At 38.6% G+C, this 17,684-nt stretch overlaps 1 protein-coding gene across 1 annotated transcript in view; it reads right to left on the bottom strand.

Moving 5' to 3' along the window:
* The window catches only part of LOC127573574 (uncharacterized), a 245,881-nt gene that overhangs the window by 19,098 nt on the left and 209,099 nt on the right, over positions 1-17,684 (bottom strand). The window contains exons 136-146 of the mRNA XM_052021930.1: positions 17,112-17,215; positions 14,827-14,945; positions 13,496-13,654; positions 12,488-12,690; positions 9,597-9,685; positions 8,376-8,506; positions 8,120-8,241; positions 7,547-7,697; positions 5,977-6,189; positions 4,101-4,271; positions 1,619-1,759 (exon numbers count right to left, since the gene is read on the bottom strand). Of these exons, the coding sequence (XP_051877890.1) occupies positions 1,619-1,759; positions 4,101-4,271; positions 5,977-6,189; positions 7,547-7,697; positions 8,120-8,241; positions 8,376-8,506; positions 9,597-9,685; positions 12,488-12,690; positions 13,496-13,654; positions 14,827-14,945; positions 17,112-17,215 (1,603 nt within the window). The remainder of the gene's footprint in view (positions 1-1,618; positions 1,760-4,100; positions 4,272-5,976; positions 6,190-7,546; positions 7,698-8,119; positions 8,242-8,375; positions 8,507-9,596; positions 9,686-12,487; positions 12,691-13,495; positions 13,655-14,826; positions 14,946-17,111; positions 17,216-17,684) is intronic.

The following is a 17,684-nucleotide window of genomic DNA, read 5'->3' as shown; positions in this document are numbered from 1 at the left end:
AGATAATTTAACTTCAATGAGTTTGAGGTTTCTCTGATCAAAACTAATTAAACACTAGAAAATTATTCAAAACATTGAGGTAATTTATATTTGAAGCAGGGAAAGGAATGAAATCATATCTGACCAGTGAGGAGGATCAATAGCCCTCAGATATGGTAAAAACATCTACTCCAACCAACTTGTCCATCCATGGCATGAAATAGATTGGGGTGGAGTGCTACCCATGCCAGGAATGAACTGTTGCAGCACATGGGAAACAATTTGAGGGTGTGTCATTATATAAGAAGCAGAATATCCATGTGCTATCAGGGACATGTTGCAAGAAAGCTATTTGAGGGTGTGCCACATTTTTCTTTAATGGTGTTTCAATTTTGTTTTTGAAAGGTTGCTTGTGACTGATCCATTGGTTAAGAATCACTGATCTAAATAACAACATTACATCACAATATCAGTCAAAATGAATTTGAAATGTTAAGAAAATTATACACAGTCTTAAATAACATTAGCCGTAGTCCCAGATATTTTCACAGTTTATTGATTGTACACTGTTTAAAAAGGTTTTTCCCCACTGTAGCTTTTGCCAATCATTACAAATGTATGCCCAGCCATTGTAGTAAATCTTTTCTACACCCCGTCTTGGGCAATCACACATTTCCTACAGTGCAGACCTGAATTTTTTTAAAAATTTTTTTAGTTTTATTTACAGTGCGGTAACAGGCCCTTCCGGCCCAACAAGTCCGCGCCGCCCATTTTAAACCCAAATTAACCTACCCATACATCTTTGCAATGTGGGAGGAAACCGGAGCACCTGAAGGAAACCCACGCAGACACGAGAGAACGTACAAACTCCTTACAGACAGCGACGGGAATTGAACCCCGATCGCTGGCGCTGTAATAGAGTCCCGCTAACCGTTACGCTACCATGCCACCCATTAACTAATTGTGGGCTAACCAGTGCTTTATAAAGATTCAACCCAACTTTCTTCCTTTTGCACTCTATGCCTGTATTAATGAAGTCCAGCATTTCTACAAATTTTGTTAACTGCTTTCACAACTGCCTTAACCACCTTCAAAATTTATGCACATATTGACACGTCCCTCTCTTCCTGAACCCTTTAGAATTGTCATTTAGTCTATTTTCTCTATCTTCATTTTTCCTGCCAAAATGTATCATCTCACATTTTTCTGCATTAAATTTCAGCTCTCATGTCTGCCCATTCCACAACCTATGTTCCTTTTTAGTCTATGACAACCCACTTCATGGTTTATCACACTTCCACTGTTTACCCTGCTCACACGACTAAGCAGCAGTGTTTTTAAACTCCACTCTCTGCCAATTTTTCAGACTAGTGGAAGGAAATGTACCACAACACTGTTTTCTGCCCTTAAGCCAATTTCCTATCCATGTTACCACTGCCCTTTTTATTCAAGGGCTTCAATTTTGCTCACCAGCCTCATTTGCGACTTTGTCAAATATCTGAAAATCCGTGACATATATGGATTACAACCTTCAACCTTGTTAACGCACCAAAAATTTAATCAAACACAGTTTACCTTTAACAAATTCATTATGCCCTTTCTCTATTAAATGGTGTTATCAAACAATTCACCAACTTACCTGGAAGGGTTTCCACTGCTTTTTGTTCACAAGATTCAGGTTAATATCTTTGGAAATCAACTGAGGCAAAGGAATTTTAGAAGCAAGCATAGCTGGAACTCTCTGTATAAATATTGTGGGATTATTTGAAGATTGAATAATCTAAAGAAGAATGAAACCGATATAAATATTTAGTAACTATGAAACAAAGCAAAAAAAAACTGCAGGTGATGGAAATCTGAAATAAAAACAAAGTACAGGGGATTCTTAGCAGGTTAGGAAGTATCTGTCGAGACAGAAACAGAGCTAACATTTCTTGTCCATAACCCTTCATCAAAATGACGAGGTCCTAATGAACCATCACTGACCCAAAGCATTAATTTTGTTTCTTTCTCCACAGGTGCTGCGTGATCTGCTGTATGTCCTCAGCACTTATGTTTTTATTTTACTGTTTTCAAACTTGGATATTGATATTTTTCTGAAGCCAAAGTTTCTTTTTTTCCCAAGAGTCCAAATGGGCCACTAAATTGCAAAACTAGAGCCTATCCAAGGCATTCCCTCATGCCCAAAGAATTGAATAGGGGGGATTAAACATATAATTTCTGAAATTTTAAGACACTGGACCACATTTGCACACAGTGCTTCCAAGTATGGTCACATCAGTGTTTAACACAAGTTTAACAATAATTTGTCAAAACTTTTCAAGTTTATCCCTGCAGAAATAAACCATAGTGCTGGCTTGCCTTATTAAGGCATTACTAACCTATGTCAGTCTTTTGATAATTTAATTCCTTTGTCCCTCTGTCTCATTTGGATTCTTATTTATCAATTATATGCAAAATCTACAAATGTATTAATGCTTTGCTTCCGGCGCATCTGCTCCCATGATGAGGCTTTCCACTCCAGAATATCTGAGATGTCCAACTTCTTTTCTAACCAGGGCTTCCCCCCGACTGTGGTCGAGAGAACTTGCACCTGTATCTCTGCCATTTCCCACATCTCCACTTCCACTCCCACTCTAACCCCTCCCAGACCCAACAGGGATAGAGTCCCCCTTTGTCCTCGCATCTCATTCCACCAGCCTACGTATCCAACACATCATTCTCTGCCACTTCCGCCATCTCCAACGGGACCTCCCCACCAAGCACATCTTCCCCTCCCCACCCCTTTCTGCCTTTTCACAGGGACTGCTCTCTCTGCAACTCCCTGGTTCACTCCTCCCTCCTCACCCCACCACCCCCACCCCCTCCCCCCCCCATCCCACTCCCACCCCAGGAACTTTCCACTGCCTCTCTATTGCCTCCAATCAAGTGACGCAAACGGTCTTTTCAGGTGAGACAGATTATCTGCATCTCCCTTAACATCATCATCTGCATTCGGTGCTCCAAGTATGGCTTCCTCTATATTGGTGAGACCAAATGCAGACTAGGTTACCGTTTCACAGAACACCTGCGCCCTGTCCATAACCACGATCTACATCTCCCCGTTCCCTATCACTTCAACTCCCCTCCCACACTATCACTGATATGTCAGTCCTCTGCCTCCTCTACTGCCAGGAGAATTCCAAGCACAAACTGGAGGAACAGCACCTCATTTTCTATCTTGGAACCTTGCAGCCTAATGGTATGAACCTTGAATTCTCCCACTTTACCTAATTCCTACCACCACCATGCTTCTTACCTTCTTCCCTTTCCTAGCCTCTTTTTTTTCCTACCTTTTTCCTCTCCCTCCTTACCTTTGACCCATCCCCCGGGGGATCTGCTCTCCCCTCCTCCCCTGCACCTGCCTATCACTATCTCTTACCTGCATCTACCTATCACCACCTTGTGCCCAACCTGCCTCCCCTCTTTTGTCCACCTATCACTGTTCTGCTTTTCCCTCCTATATATATTGGGCTTCCCCTTTTCCTATCTTCAGTCCTGAAGAAGGGTCCTGACCCGAAACGTTGACCGCCTGCTTTTCTCCATGGATGCTGCCTGGCCCGAGTTCCTCCAGCATCATAGCATTTTTCATCTAGATTCTGGCATCTGCAATCCTTTGTTTCTCTTGTATTAATGCTTTCTTGTGATTATATTGCACTCTTTCCTAGCAGTGACCATCCTTATCCCCTAATTTGGTGCTGTCCCAAACTTATAATTTATGTTTTAAATTAGAAGTCTCAATTATTAATTTAAATTGTGAATAACAGTGAAATGGCAGCTAAAGCAGAAATTCCCAGGTTGGCTGTTCCAGTCAGGTCTCATCCCTCCACTAGTCATTTCCTTTTTATTTATTCACAGGATATGGACATCATTGGCAAGGCCAGCCTTTATTGATGATTGCCATTCTCTTCAAAGCTTTGAATTTAACTTCAAATGTAATTGTAAAGGACTTAAGAAATGTTTTCAAATTTGTAAATGTCAATGCTCACCAGCCTAACTCTAAATTCAAAGGCTTACGACACCATACAATGTAAAATGGTCACTTTTATTCCCCACAATACACAGGTTTATCAGTTACTTACCTTTTGGACAACAAGTTGTTGTGATGGTTCTTGAGCAAGCAATATATTTTCTACAAAAGTGTTATCATTAATGGCGCTGACGATCACATTGCTATCGATGTTCTCCAACCTCTCACTTGTAAGACCAGACACCAAAGTTCCCATTTTCAACAGGTTGGTGACATTGTTAAACTAGTAAAAAAAAATTAAAACATGATTAGATGTCAGACTTAAATTCTATTATTTTGGCAATTAGCTCCATTTCCTAGTTAGCAACTTGAATATGAGCATTTCTTGTCCCATTAAAAGTATGATGTGTTTTGTTTTAAATCTAATTGTATTAGGCCAAAATAAACTGTACAATTTGATAAGAGTTCATTCCTGAATTGGAGTCAGTGGTATAAATCTTATTACAGTGAGGGTCAATGATTGTCAATATTTTAAGGTTGATGTATTCTAGCAACTAGCAAAAGGCAGTTTTCCATGCCTCAAAATGAATCAGGGTTCCCAAGTAGAAGAAACACAAGGAGGAGACCATTTAGCACCTCGTGTCTGCCCCACCATTCAATTAGATAATGGCTAATCCTATCTTATCTCTGTGTCACTTTCCTTCTCCAGTCCTAAATCCCATGATTCACTTAATATCTAATGATCTCTGTATTGAAGATACTCAGCAACTTCCACAGCCACCGTGGTTAGGGAATTACAAAGTTTCACTACTGTGTGTGAAGATTTTTTTTTGCCTTTTGTCCTCATTAGTTGGCTCTTGTATTGAATCAGCAAACCTTTGCTCCAGATACCCCTACCATGGAAAATATCATCCCTGCATTTACCTTGTTGGGTCCCATAAGAAATTTTTTATGTTTTGATAAGATCATCTCTCATTCTTTTAACTTCAAGAGAGTACAGATCCAGTCTGCTTAAATCTCTTTGCATACAGAAGTCCTCTAGCTTTGGAATCAATCTATTCACTCTTCATTGAACTCTTTCTATTCCTCAAGTCAGGCAGTATGCACTGGGAATTACCGAGTTTCTGTTTTTCCATCCATGTAATATGACTAATTACATTCTAGGGGTTCCCAATCATGTGAATTCAACAAGTCAGGCAGTATGCATTGGGAATTACCGAGTTTAATTTTTCCATCCATGGAATATAACTAATTATATTCTAGGGGTTCCCGATCATGTGAATTCAACATTCTCCAGCCCAGAAATTTTTCTGTATGGCAAAAATGTGTTGTGTTGCATGGCAAAGCATGGGGAGAGTCACATTGGCCTCCCAAAAGATAAGATGGAGCAATATACATAAAGTGTGAACTTTGCTCCATAATCTCACATCACTGTGGGAATATTTAGTACCAATGATTCAAGTAATGAGGCTACTTTGCAGCAAATTTGTTCTTAGTTAGTAGGTGACAGCAATGGGTATCACTGGCATTTTACAGCCAATTAGTACCCATCCTAGCCTCTTGGAAAGAAAACAAAATACCTTAGTGCTGAACAACATCAGGGCTGAGGTAGGGACAATTACAACCTGTACCAGAGCAAGCCTTCACTATCCAGTTAATGCCTACTCCTATGATCTAGGCCCACATCATTCCTGAAGCACATATTCACTCTAGATATCATAATATCAATGAACATTGTGTTGCATGTCGATCGGCATTACTGCTGCATGTCCAATGGCCTGCATGCACACGTTCATCACATGCACAGAGAACCACAGTACAATTTCCAGAATACCAATCATATTGGAGTGGTTTTTAGACTGAAACTACATAGTGCATAAAAAGGTTACGTTTCTCAACAGAATCTTTTGCCCACTATTCCTAAATGGAAATGTGGAATCAGTCATATTATATTCATTAAGCACTTTTTTGATTCATTTAAATCTTACCTGGAAGTTAGCAGTGATCAACTTTTTGACCAATGCATCGGATTTGCCAGGAGTCCAGCCTTTGACATTACCCAGGCTGCCCAGGGCTTTGTGAACATCAGTACTGTTGATAGCATTGATCTGTGTTATTGTTAGTCCAACAGCTGATTGGCCCAGATTGCTCAGCGTATCAAATGAGAAGCTGTCAATTTTACTCACTAGAGCAACTGCAAGCTGTGTGTAAAACAAAAAAAAATGAAGAGAAATGAAAATTTTTGAGAAATGTTGTTTACAATTGATGAGATCTTGCCAAATAATAATACAATAATTTTAAATTTGGGGTAACTTAGAAGCTGTTTAGAGAAAGTTTTAAAAGGCAAGGAGTGAGGTAGAGAGATGAAGGCATTTGGAGAAAGAATTCCAAACAATGACTAACATAACTGAAGGCTCTATTAACAAACATTGAGTGGAAGGAGGGGAGTGTGGCTATGTACAGGATCCCAAAGAAGAGAAATAGAGTGGAGGGAGGGGAAAAAAGAGAGAATGGAGAAAGGAGGTGAAAGGACAAGGTTTAACTTGATGGAATCAATATGGGTGGGACTTGGTGTGACACTAGTTGCAGATGAAAGTGCCTTTGTATGAAGGTCAGGAAATTGACAAGAAGGACAGTCAGTCAGTCACCCGTGTACCATTCCATGAAATGCTATCATTCTAGTAGGCAAGGTTCATTCTGCTTCACTGGGAAGGATTCTGATGGTTTCCAGAACTATCTGCTGGGAGGATTGATCAGAGGTAAGTTTCAGTTAAATCAGCAAGACAACATTATTCATTGCTGATAGCAAACTCCTGAGCCCTTGCACCTATTGGGTGACTCCAGGGGAAAAAATGATAGAGTTCTGAAGTCATTAGGCTTGGGACCAGCCCAGGACTCGATCTTTGGTGGCAAAGTGCCTGGGTCAGGAGAATTAAATTTTAAAAAATGGTCATCTCATGTTAATGTTGTGCAGGACAGGTAGTCACTTTAAAAACTGGATATTTTGTCCAATATTGGCAATAGAACTCCTCTGTCCTTTGTGTAGTTGTGAAGATCGGGGTGGGAAGGGTCGTAGCTGGAGGCAGCTCCTGAGTTCCAAGTCTCATATGGGAGGATAGTTGCAAGTTTGCATAAGGCATGCCTTTGTACAGTGTACTGGGGTCAGAAAAATTGTAAGGGGAATCGAGCATCCCATATTGATTTGGGTAAGCAAATTTCCCTATGAAATATAGGAAATCTTGTTCAATATCAGTGTATTGCACCGTAATTGAAGGTCTGTTTATCCTGTGTTGCTCATTGCCACTTAAAATTTAAATGACTCCAACATAGATGCTATCTCTTGCTGAGTACTGAATTTGTACTGTCGTGATGATTTTTTTTGGGTTTACACTGGCAGTACTGAGAGCTCTGGAATAGAAGAGCAAGACTTACTGCAGCTACTCTCTCGTAAATGGCACAGAGGCACATCATGATGAATAGTGGAACTACAATGAAGACATGCCTTAATCTTATGAAAATATGATTGCCACCATCTTCCATGATACCAATTCCTCCTACCTGCATCTGATTATCTGTTGGTGCAGTTCCATTTGTGCTTGGAGTCTGGCAGGCTACGTTTGCTTTTTGAAGCAGAGATAAAGCCTGCTGAGCATTTAAAGATTGAACTGATGGGGTGCCAACAATAAAACAAACCAAGCTGTCAGGAATGCTGTGTAAGACAAGGAAAAAAAACACAATGATTCAGAAATCAATATGCAAGCATAAATGAAAAAACACAGTATTTTGAATAAAAATATTACACTATCACATACAATAAACCTTTGGCATTCACACATTGTATCCTTTTATTCCTGCAATATTTTGTCTTAATTTTGTTTTACAATTATTTTTTGACAATTAAATGGTATTAAGATTTACAGCAAATTGATAATTTTACAGATCATGATTGAATTGAGCTAGTTTTTAAATAGTTATCTTTAATTTTGGTAAACCTTTGTTACTCAGCCAGAATATGTTTTTAAACATTCCCTGACTTCAAGAAAGGAAAATCAATCCAGTATTTGTTTGCTTCACCCACACTTATGTAAGTATCAGTTGTTAACTAGTTAGCAGGTTGCAGATAATACATGCCTTGAGAAATTAATGTTTTCATTTGTGAAGAGAGCCTTGGCATAAAAGCTTTGGATTTCTTTTGGAAGATTAAGACTCTTCAGAAGATCCAGATTTTTCTGGTTGGCTGTAAATAGCTTCAACTGCAGGAAGCATAGTAATAGTATTAGAATTTTCATAGCAAATATCACGTTTAAGTAACAGTCGTATCAGTTGTGCAAGTAATAGATGAAGGAATGTAAAATAACTTAAGCTACTAAATAACAGTGATACATACTGTTGCAGTAGCTGTCAGCAAAGCCAGGTCATCTGTGCTTGTATAAATCAAAAACTTCCCAAAATAATTGGCAAACCAAGCAGTAGAGTTTAAAGCTGGGTCACTTGCACTATAACATCTTGGTTTTGGACCTAAGCAAGCAAAGGAACAGCAATCAAAACTGTGTAAAACATTACTTTTCTTCAGATTTAGTGGCTCCCTTGTAGTCAATGGGCTAGATATTCACGAGCATATTAAAAACATACACTGAAATTGTATGTACACTAAAGCCATTTTGTCCCTGTACCAGCACCGATGGAGTTTCATGCACAAGGTGCACTTTGGAATCCTCATCATTGCCTGTTAAGTGTGAGTAATTTCATGATGGACATACACCTAGCAATGTCTTGCGTCTGCCCCCGAAGGGAATGTAGAAGTAAGATCTGGACAATGTTACTTTTCAAGTACCCAGGTGACTACTAAAACTGACTTTACAGGCAAAAGTCAAAGCTTCCCTCTTGTGATAAGGAAGAAACTTTCATGAGTTGTTACCATCCAAATCTAAGGTGACATACAGTGCAGCCACGGCATTTGTGTTGTGCTGAAATGAGGGCTCATGGTGGTTTAGCAGCAGTCATCATGCTGAATGAGGTAGAGCAATGTTAATTATCATCAAGCTGCTCTTCTGGAGGCAGATAGATTCCTTATTTTTCATGGTCATGGCATTCTGTTACTTTTCTCCTGAATGGCAGAATTGGGCTGCAGAGACGGATTGAAGGCTTTCAGCGATAAGGTTATACCTTTCACCACTGTATTAGCATACTCTTATTGAAGTTAATTGCCAATCACTGCTAATTCCCTAAGATGTTTCTCCAGAGGAAAAGGATAAGAGCAGTGCCATTGAGTTTGATGGGGAAATGGCAAGTGTTCCACATGATGGAGATGGTCAAGGTGTAGCAACATTGGGATGTGGACCGTCTCACTGCCTGTGGCTGGGCTTCACATCCAGTAATCCAGCCTGGACCCGACAACGATGATGTAGAAGATGAGATTACTTGAGGATCTAAGCAGCTGAATCTCAACTTGAGGACTCTGATGGCATTCTGCTGCCCTCCCATAATCTATTCGTCATCATATTTATAAAGGTGGTAAAAGAGAATGGAGTGAAAAGATCATGAACTATTGCAATAGAACTCAAAGACTTAATGTTCACCAATATTGAACAAAATACAAGCAGAATACCTGCACTGAGATAATTTCTAATGCTGCTGTACATTTGTCGCTGAATGTTTTCCAGAAACTTCGAAATTTGTGCATTCAGGGTCCGTATTCTAAATGGAGAAAGTAAAGACATGAGGAGTAAATCTTTTGGTAATTATCATAAAGATCTGACTTTGGATGCAAGTGCAAATTTGTCAATATCAATTCATCTGCTTGTAATGGAAAGCTGAATCAAAAGTTTTTTTTAAAAAAATACTCCTTTCATTGCTATGTAGATCTAATAAAGATGATATTAAATAGAAAGGGATAACTCTTCTGACTTTATGCTACCACTTAAAAAGTAATGTGTTTTTTTTTTACAGGTGAAGTTGTCAATATTTGCCTGTAAAATAATGAGTGCACTACTGAATTAAGTGATGGGGAAACATGAAGAGGGAAGATTAGTCAAATGTATTAATTTTAAGATCTTTTATTTGTTTCTGCATTTGATAATCCCATTTGGTCAGTTTTATTCCTGGGCACTCCAGATCGTAGGATCATGGAGAGATACAGCACAGGAACAGCCCGAGTACGTGTCAACCATTTTTTTTTACACAAATCCTACCTTAACCAATTTTATCCTTCCCACATACTCATCAACTACACTCCTTCTCTCAGATTCTACTATTCACCTGCAAACTAGGGGCAATTTACAGTGGCCAATTAATATATCTACATAGATATTTTTGAGATGCAAGAAGAAACCAGAGCACCCAAAGGAAGCCCACGTGTTCACAGGGAGAACATGCGAACTCCACACAGACAGTGCCAAAGGTCAGGATTGAACCCAAGTCGCTGGAACTATGAAGCAGTGGCTCAACTGCGCCACTGTGTTGCACACTGACTGCTGATGATGAGATGATTAGCTGGAGCACTTCCCCTTGCAGTACTATTTAGATGTTGGCAGGTTTGTACTGACATTGCAACTGTGACCCAGGTAGGTTCTTATCGGCCTTAGAATGTTGTAAAGTCAAGAACATTGTGTTGTAGAGACTTCAGCACAGAATTATGGACAAACACTCCAACTCAGTACTGAGGATGTGCTACATATCTTTCTGATGCTATTATTAATCAAAGTTATTACTGCTCTCTCGGATGAGGATGGAAGATGCCATGGCACTATTTAAAGGAAGAGCAAGGGAGTACCTCTGAGGTCCTGGTCAACATACATCTTTCAATTTCCTAAAAAGAGATGCACTTCTCTCTTTGAGAACTGAGAGTCAGCAACCTGAAATGTTAACTTTGTTCTCCCTCCACAGCTACTGCCTGACTTGAGTATTTCCAGCATTTTCTGCTTTGATTTCCCAGAACAGTTCTTCAGCTTGTATAAACAGTATTAAAGCAGTGATGTACAAGGGATCTGTATCAGTCTGAGGTTGGGCCTGGAGAGTAAAACTGTAATGGTATCAATGTGCAAAGCAGATTCCCAGTTTTTAATTGGCAGCTTTGAGTCTTGTGTACACAAGCTGCACAGAAGGCCCAAAGTCCCACAGGAAAAGCAATTGCCTTTAAAATCTCTTGCCATGCAGTGTTCTTAAAGTGGAGGCTCCCAATGGAAACTCATGCTTTACTTCATTAGGCAACATATGGGCAGATTTGCTTGTGAGGCGAAGGGTGAATGGATGCGGACGTCACTTATCCTGAAAGGAACGTTATTTGTTACAGGTAATAATAATTATCTGAAACAAATAATGTCCTTTAGGGTTGGTGGTGATTGTGATCCCTACATCCCCAGGAGCCCAGAAATAAAATAGGATCCAAAATTTCATGAAGGAAGAATGACCCATTCTGGAGGAATCCACACTGCTGCACTTCCAGTAGCAGCCCAGATAGGTTCGGGCCATTTATGCTATACAAGTGCAGGTTTTTGCCCTATGGTTAAGGGCTGGTCCCTGAGTCAAGGCCATTTATGTTCAAAACTATAAGCGCACTTTTAATCGTACTTCTCTATGCCCATGTCGTCACTCAAGCATCTCCAGTGCTATTCATGCATTTAGAATGAAATTCGCAAGATTAATGGTAGGAAATGTACTGTGCACAAATAAAACATTAAGTTATGTTGCACTGCAACTTCCTGTACTACATAACTGAATTTCATACTATTTTTGTATGCTCCTTGTGGGAGCTTGTTGTATGTAACTTGGCTGCCACACTTTTACACCAGAACTGTAACAATCACTGATAATAAAGCACTCTGCGACTCGTGAAGTCATGAAAGATGAAATCTTGCTATTAGTCTCTCTTTTGAGCCTACATACAAGTTTGATATCAATGGCAATGTGGTTTTTCTCCCTTTAATGATCATGTTTTTAACTCTGTAACCAACTGCCATTTATGTTCCTTCATGTTGTTAACAGGGAATCTACATCCAATGTTTTGCCACCTAGATTTGTGCATTAAATAGAGAAGCACAGCTCCATGCTAATTCTTTGTGCTTAGCCTTCAGCCCGGACACTGCACACAATATATCTGTTGTTACAAAAGGAATTTGAGGGTTATACTTCAACCTATTATTGCACTGGCATTCCAACACATTGTGCCTCCATATTATTTCGTAATTGGAATAATAGATACATATGGGAGGTATAGAAATTATTAGTGAAAACTGTTAAAAATCAGGTGGAAAGAAACTGTTCAGGGAAACATCTCACCATCCTCTTAGGGGTTAGGGAGAGGCAATAAATGCTGGTCTTGCCAGTAATATACACATCTCATGAATAAGTAACAAAACAAAAGCATTGAACTACAGTCACCTACAAAACCAACTCAACGTCCTTTTCAATGTCTCATTGTAATTAAATTGCAAAGAACACTGCACATTAGTCAGTGCTTCAAAGAGATGGATCACTTGAGAAGCAAAACTGAATACTTACATGATCTGAGCTCCACTGCAGCTGATATTAGCCAGAAGTATTTTGGTTAAGTTTCCATTCAGGTTTGGAATCAGGAGTTGAAGTCTAGTATCAAGCCAGACCTGAAGTTCAGTTTCATTAGAAGTGGAAATAATTGGCTGAGCACGATTTAGAACTTCACTCAATAAAATGGTTGCCACCTCTGGTGCCAATGATATATTGTTCTAGAAAAGTTAGCAAAGCAGAATTAGATGCACCAAATTCTGTCAAATTAAACAGGCACACATACTCAAATTCACTTACATGCTTTCCTCAAATTGTCACCAATAATTAAGATTTTCCATTTACCATTGTACTTTCTTAAATACAAGTCTGATTATGATAAAGGGATTATAGCGAAGGTTTACTGGATTTATCCTCAGAGTGGTGGGAGGAGAGGATGATGATGGAGTTGTCTTATGGGAAGAGATTAAGCTGACTGGTGTTATAACTGCTGGAGTTTAGAAGAAAAAGACACCATTGGAACATACAACATTTATACTAGGCTTGACAGGGTAAATGAAGGGATGATGTTTCCTCTGACTGGAGTATCAAAATAAGGGGTTAGCCATTCAGGACAAAATGAGAAGAAATTCTTCCCTCTCGAACATGTTGATTCTTTTGAATTCTCCACTCAGAGGGCTGCGAAGGTTCAGTTGTTGAGTATATTCAAGACAGAGATCTACACGATTTTGGATGTTAAGAGAATCAGGGATGTGGAATTAGTACAGAAAAGTGGTGCTTTTAAAAAAACTTTAAAAGATTAGCCGCGAAGTAACTGAATGGGCTACTCCTGATTTTTCTTGCATACTTGTGTTGTTCATGCAATAATGCATCATGTGATGTTGCACCACATGGGTAATGGGTTGATTGGTAACATCTCATACACAAGGTTACTTTTAGTAATGCACCTTACAAAAATACCTGTTATTAAAATAATGCTTCCACACAATACTCCTTACTGTATGATTAGCTGTTGACATTTCCTACCTGCTTTGCATCATGACTGAAAACATCCATGAATTGAGTAATGTTATCGGCTGAAATACTGTCCATGATCTTCTGTACGTTAACAGAATTATTCAGAATTCCACTGCTAGCAGATAATTGGGCGAGTTGTTTGACGGTGAGTAAATCCACAACATCAATCTAGGACAAAAATAACACATTCTATTCATCTATAATATTTGATTTTCTCACTAGGGAATATTTCCTCAAATGTTACTCATTGTTCTTGATTTTGTTATTTTCAAACAAAAGCTACATTATTACCTGAAAAAATGAATTGGAAAACCATACTTCACTATAATCAAATATACACAGATGAGCACAACAGGTATCGACTCACACACAAGTTCACTGTTAGTGACCAAATATAAATTTTGTACTCATAATATCGCCTAAAGTGGGAATTTTCTCCAGGGGCTGGTGTAGCTCTGGTTAATTGCTAGGCTGAAGTGGCTAGCTTCAATGTATTTTGAGCACAGGCTGAACAATGAACTTAGCATCCATGTAAAGATGTAACTATACTCGGATGTAAAATTGCACCCTAATGCTAAGTGGGCCATCAGCTGAATGAGTGAGCCATCAATACCATTACACAGTTGAAGAGTTGATCTTCATCAGTAGCACAAAAATATCTTACAACAAATTGATTGCCTGTTTTACATCAACTTCATTTTCATCGACTCTCATGTTTGTCATGAAAACTGGGCCAACAGTATGGTGCAGCAGGATTTTGGAAGCAGGACATTTCTAAAATTTGCAATATATGATTTGGATTCTGTAACTTGATTTCAGACTGTGAACACCTCTAAAATAAATCCCTCCTGTATTCTCCAGAAAGGACTTCTGTTGTCAGAGGTTACTTTTACAAACAGATTAATTTGTGAATTACACAGAACTATTTCCTGAAAGTTTCACAGGATGTTTCATATCTTTCGATATATCTGATTTTCTTCCCACTTAAATTAATAGTAATATTTTAAGACCTTAGATTTTTTAAATCATTTATTTTGTTAACGTCAGTGCTGTGCTGTATTTTGTATTGGTTGTGAAAGTGTGCCTGTGGCTTTAAAGCTGAAGCCTTGTTAAGCATGATGCCATGTGATTGAGTGTTCTCTGGGTTGCAACAATTGTCTATAGAGGCTTGCACAACCACTTTGGAGACCCCTTGGAATATACAGCCATGCTATACTCCAGTTCCTTACCCACTGGATTACACAAATAATCCAGAAATTACTTGTGCAGATTTTTTTTTTAAAACATGGTGTAATGCAACAAAGTACAGTGCACTTTCTTAGGTGATATAAAGAACTTACTCCCATAAAATTACTGTTCAGAGATGTTAGCTTGCTATATTGAGCTTGTGACCGGAATTCACCAAAGTTCTTTAGAATCCAGTCTCGGCTATTAGGAGCATTTTCAGTGCATGCAGTACCTGCAAACAGAAGATGGATCAGGGTTACTACCTTTTACACTTTTTTCAGTGGTGGCAAAGCTTATAACTTTACACCATAGTAAACTGGGGAACATTGTGGTCCAGAACTCTGGGAAAACAAATGGTCAAATTCCACTTTGATATCCAAGCTACATCAACAACAGCAGACCTCTTTCCCTCACTCATCTTATTAAACTGAGCTCCTTGTGCCACTAACACCATCTCTGAACATTTCTTCCATTCCCCCTTCATAGCTGACATACTATAAAGCTGAGCATCAGAGGAAGATCATGTTGTTTGAGATCTCTTCATTGTACAATTTTAATAGTTAAATAAAATTACAGTACAGGTGAGACCAACTGATTAGAAATGTTAAAATACAGAAAGCTCTACTTTCTTGAATGCATTTCCAACACCACTAAGACAACACCCTACAAGGTTTTCAATTTCAGACAAAGAACCTATATTTTTAATTCAATCTTTCCCATGCATTCTGAAGCAATAATATTCCACCCCAAATTAAAGAAGAACTGAAATTTAGCAATCTGATGTAAACATAATGTTCATTGTTAACTTCAGACCGGCTTTCAACAGGAATGGATAAAAGCAGGTTGAGAATATTCCTGCATCCAAATTTGATATACTCTAAGTAATATATTAAACAAAATTAAAGTAATAAAAGCAGCATTTTCTCAATCTCTAATCTTGTATTTAAAATTTACAGGAAATATGCTCCTTCACTATCCCCATATCTCTTGATTCCATTAATATCCAGAGATGCATTTCGATTTCAGTTTTGAATGAATTTGGGGACCAAACCTTCTCATCCCTCCAAGGTAGGTCTTCTAAATGAAGAAGTTTCTCATCTCACCAAACTCTATAACCACAGCAAGACAACTGTACACTCGTCCTCAAATCCTCTTGTAATAAGGGCCAATATACCAGTTACCTTCCTAATTGCTTGCTACAGATATATTTTAGCTTGCAGTGACTCATATACAAGAACAGCTATGCTCCCTTGAACATCAATATTTCCCATATGTCACCATTTAACAAAAAGTCCTGTGGGCACAGACACAAAGTACTTGTTTAATTTCTCTATCATTTCACTTCAATTAGTAGAACCATAAACAGAACTGGTTAGGGAACATGTATTCCTCAGGTTAAATTTGGCAGGTGTAGGTCAACTGGTCATAGTAAAGGAAGTACAAATAGCATATCATGTACTAATGGGTCACAACCTGGATATTCTGTCCAGAATCACCGACTGTAGTCATCCCACAGAATGTACTTACCTAGTCTGGATGAGGAGGGTCAATTTCACTGGCCCTCGGCATCCTCAACTCCAGTAACGTGTTCTTGGCAGCAGCAGGAGTTTTGGCTGTGAAGTATGAAGCCCCAGCCTTGAAGCACCCATGTAAGCTTTAACAGCTGGCAAAGACCCACCCCCAGCTTTGCCAGCTATTAAAGCTGTGAGTGTTGATCAGAAACATTTAAAACAATTAAAACTAAGGTAATCAAGAAAAAAATTTAAAACTTTTAAATAAAAGAATGAAGTAAATCATAAAAAAACCTAAAACTCTTATGAATAATTGAAACTATTATACAAAAGCAAAATAATTAGAAAAGCTTTCCTTTCCCCTTGAAAATCAAAAACTGCTACTCTGACTGCTACATAACTTATTTGGTCTCACCCCATCAAAGATATACCCATTGTTCTACCCATCCTTCCCCCACTTTCTCCACTGAGAGACATAGTTTGTGCGTAAGCTTCCATTGTGCTACATGCCAGTTAACCCCATGGAGCTACAGAACAGTTACAGCATGGAAAGAGGTTCCTTGGCCCATTGAATCCATTTTGGCTATACATTAATGCACTTCAGATAGTCCCAATGTCCTTCAACACTAAACCCTGCAAGTTTGTTCCTTTCAGATACTTCTACATTGTCAATTGTTCATTGTATATCAGGCATAGCAGTCTGCTAAGCGGATGCCAGTGTTTCAGGGAACCCACTGTCATTTCTCTGTTAGCTCCAGTGTTTTTTGCTCTTTTTCCTTTGTCATCACAAAATTACATATTTTCATGACTAAAACTGTATATGATGATAACTGGACATTTTCAGTAGGAATTTATTGTTGTTTCATTATTTGATGTCCACACTTTACCTGTTGACTTAAGTTGGATGGAGAGGTAAGTTGATGCAAACGTGCTGATATTCCTAATCTGTGACAATGATAAACTTGGATAAACATTGTCCAGTCCTTTAATTCTGCATAGATTAGAAAAGATGGATTATAAAAGATTAAAAGAACTAAATAGCATTTTTACAAGAAAATTTTAACAGTAGTAAACTTCAGGCATTTTTGTCAGAAACACAATTTACTTTGCTATTTTATTGTGAAATTATAACATTATAAAATAAATTGGTTCTAAAGTTTTTGTAACTTTGTATTAAAGAGCACTGGAAATCTTCTCTCTGCAAGGTGTCCAAAACAATATTTACATGTATATATTAACTTAGTTCTATTCTGAACAATGGTTTTCAAAGGGCAGCGGGGTCGCAAACCTCAGGTGGTCATGGGATGTTAAAAAAAAAGGTCACCAAAATTTATTTTATTCATGGTTGGATTCCAGAGGTCGGCTGCCTGTTGAAAACATCTCAGCTGTTCCTTTGATTTCAAAATCCATTAGTGGATTTAAGTATCAATACATTCAATGGTAGTTTGAAGGCTAGTTCT

This window comes from Pristis pectinata, chromosome 8 (assembly GCF_009764475.1).
Source record: "Pristis pectinata isolate sPriPec2 chromosome 8, sPriPec2.1.pri, whole genome shotgun sequence".
Classification (NCBI taxonomy): Eukaryota; Metazoa; Chordata; class Chondrichthyes; order Rhinopristiformes; family Pristidae; genus Pristis; species Pristis pectinata.
Note: the sequence above shows the minus strand (reverse complement) of the source record. Positions and strands in the feature narration are given on the sequence as shown.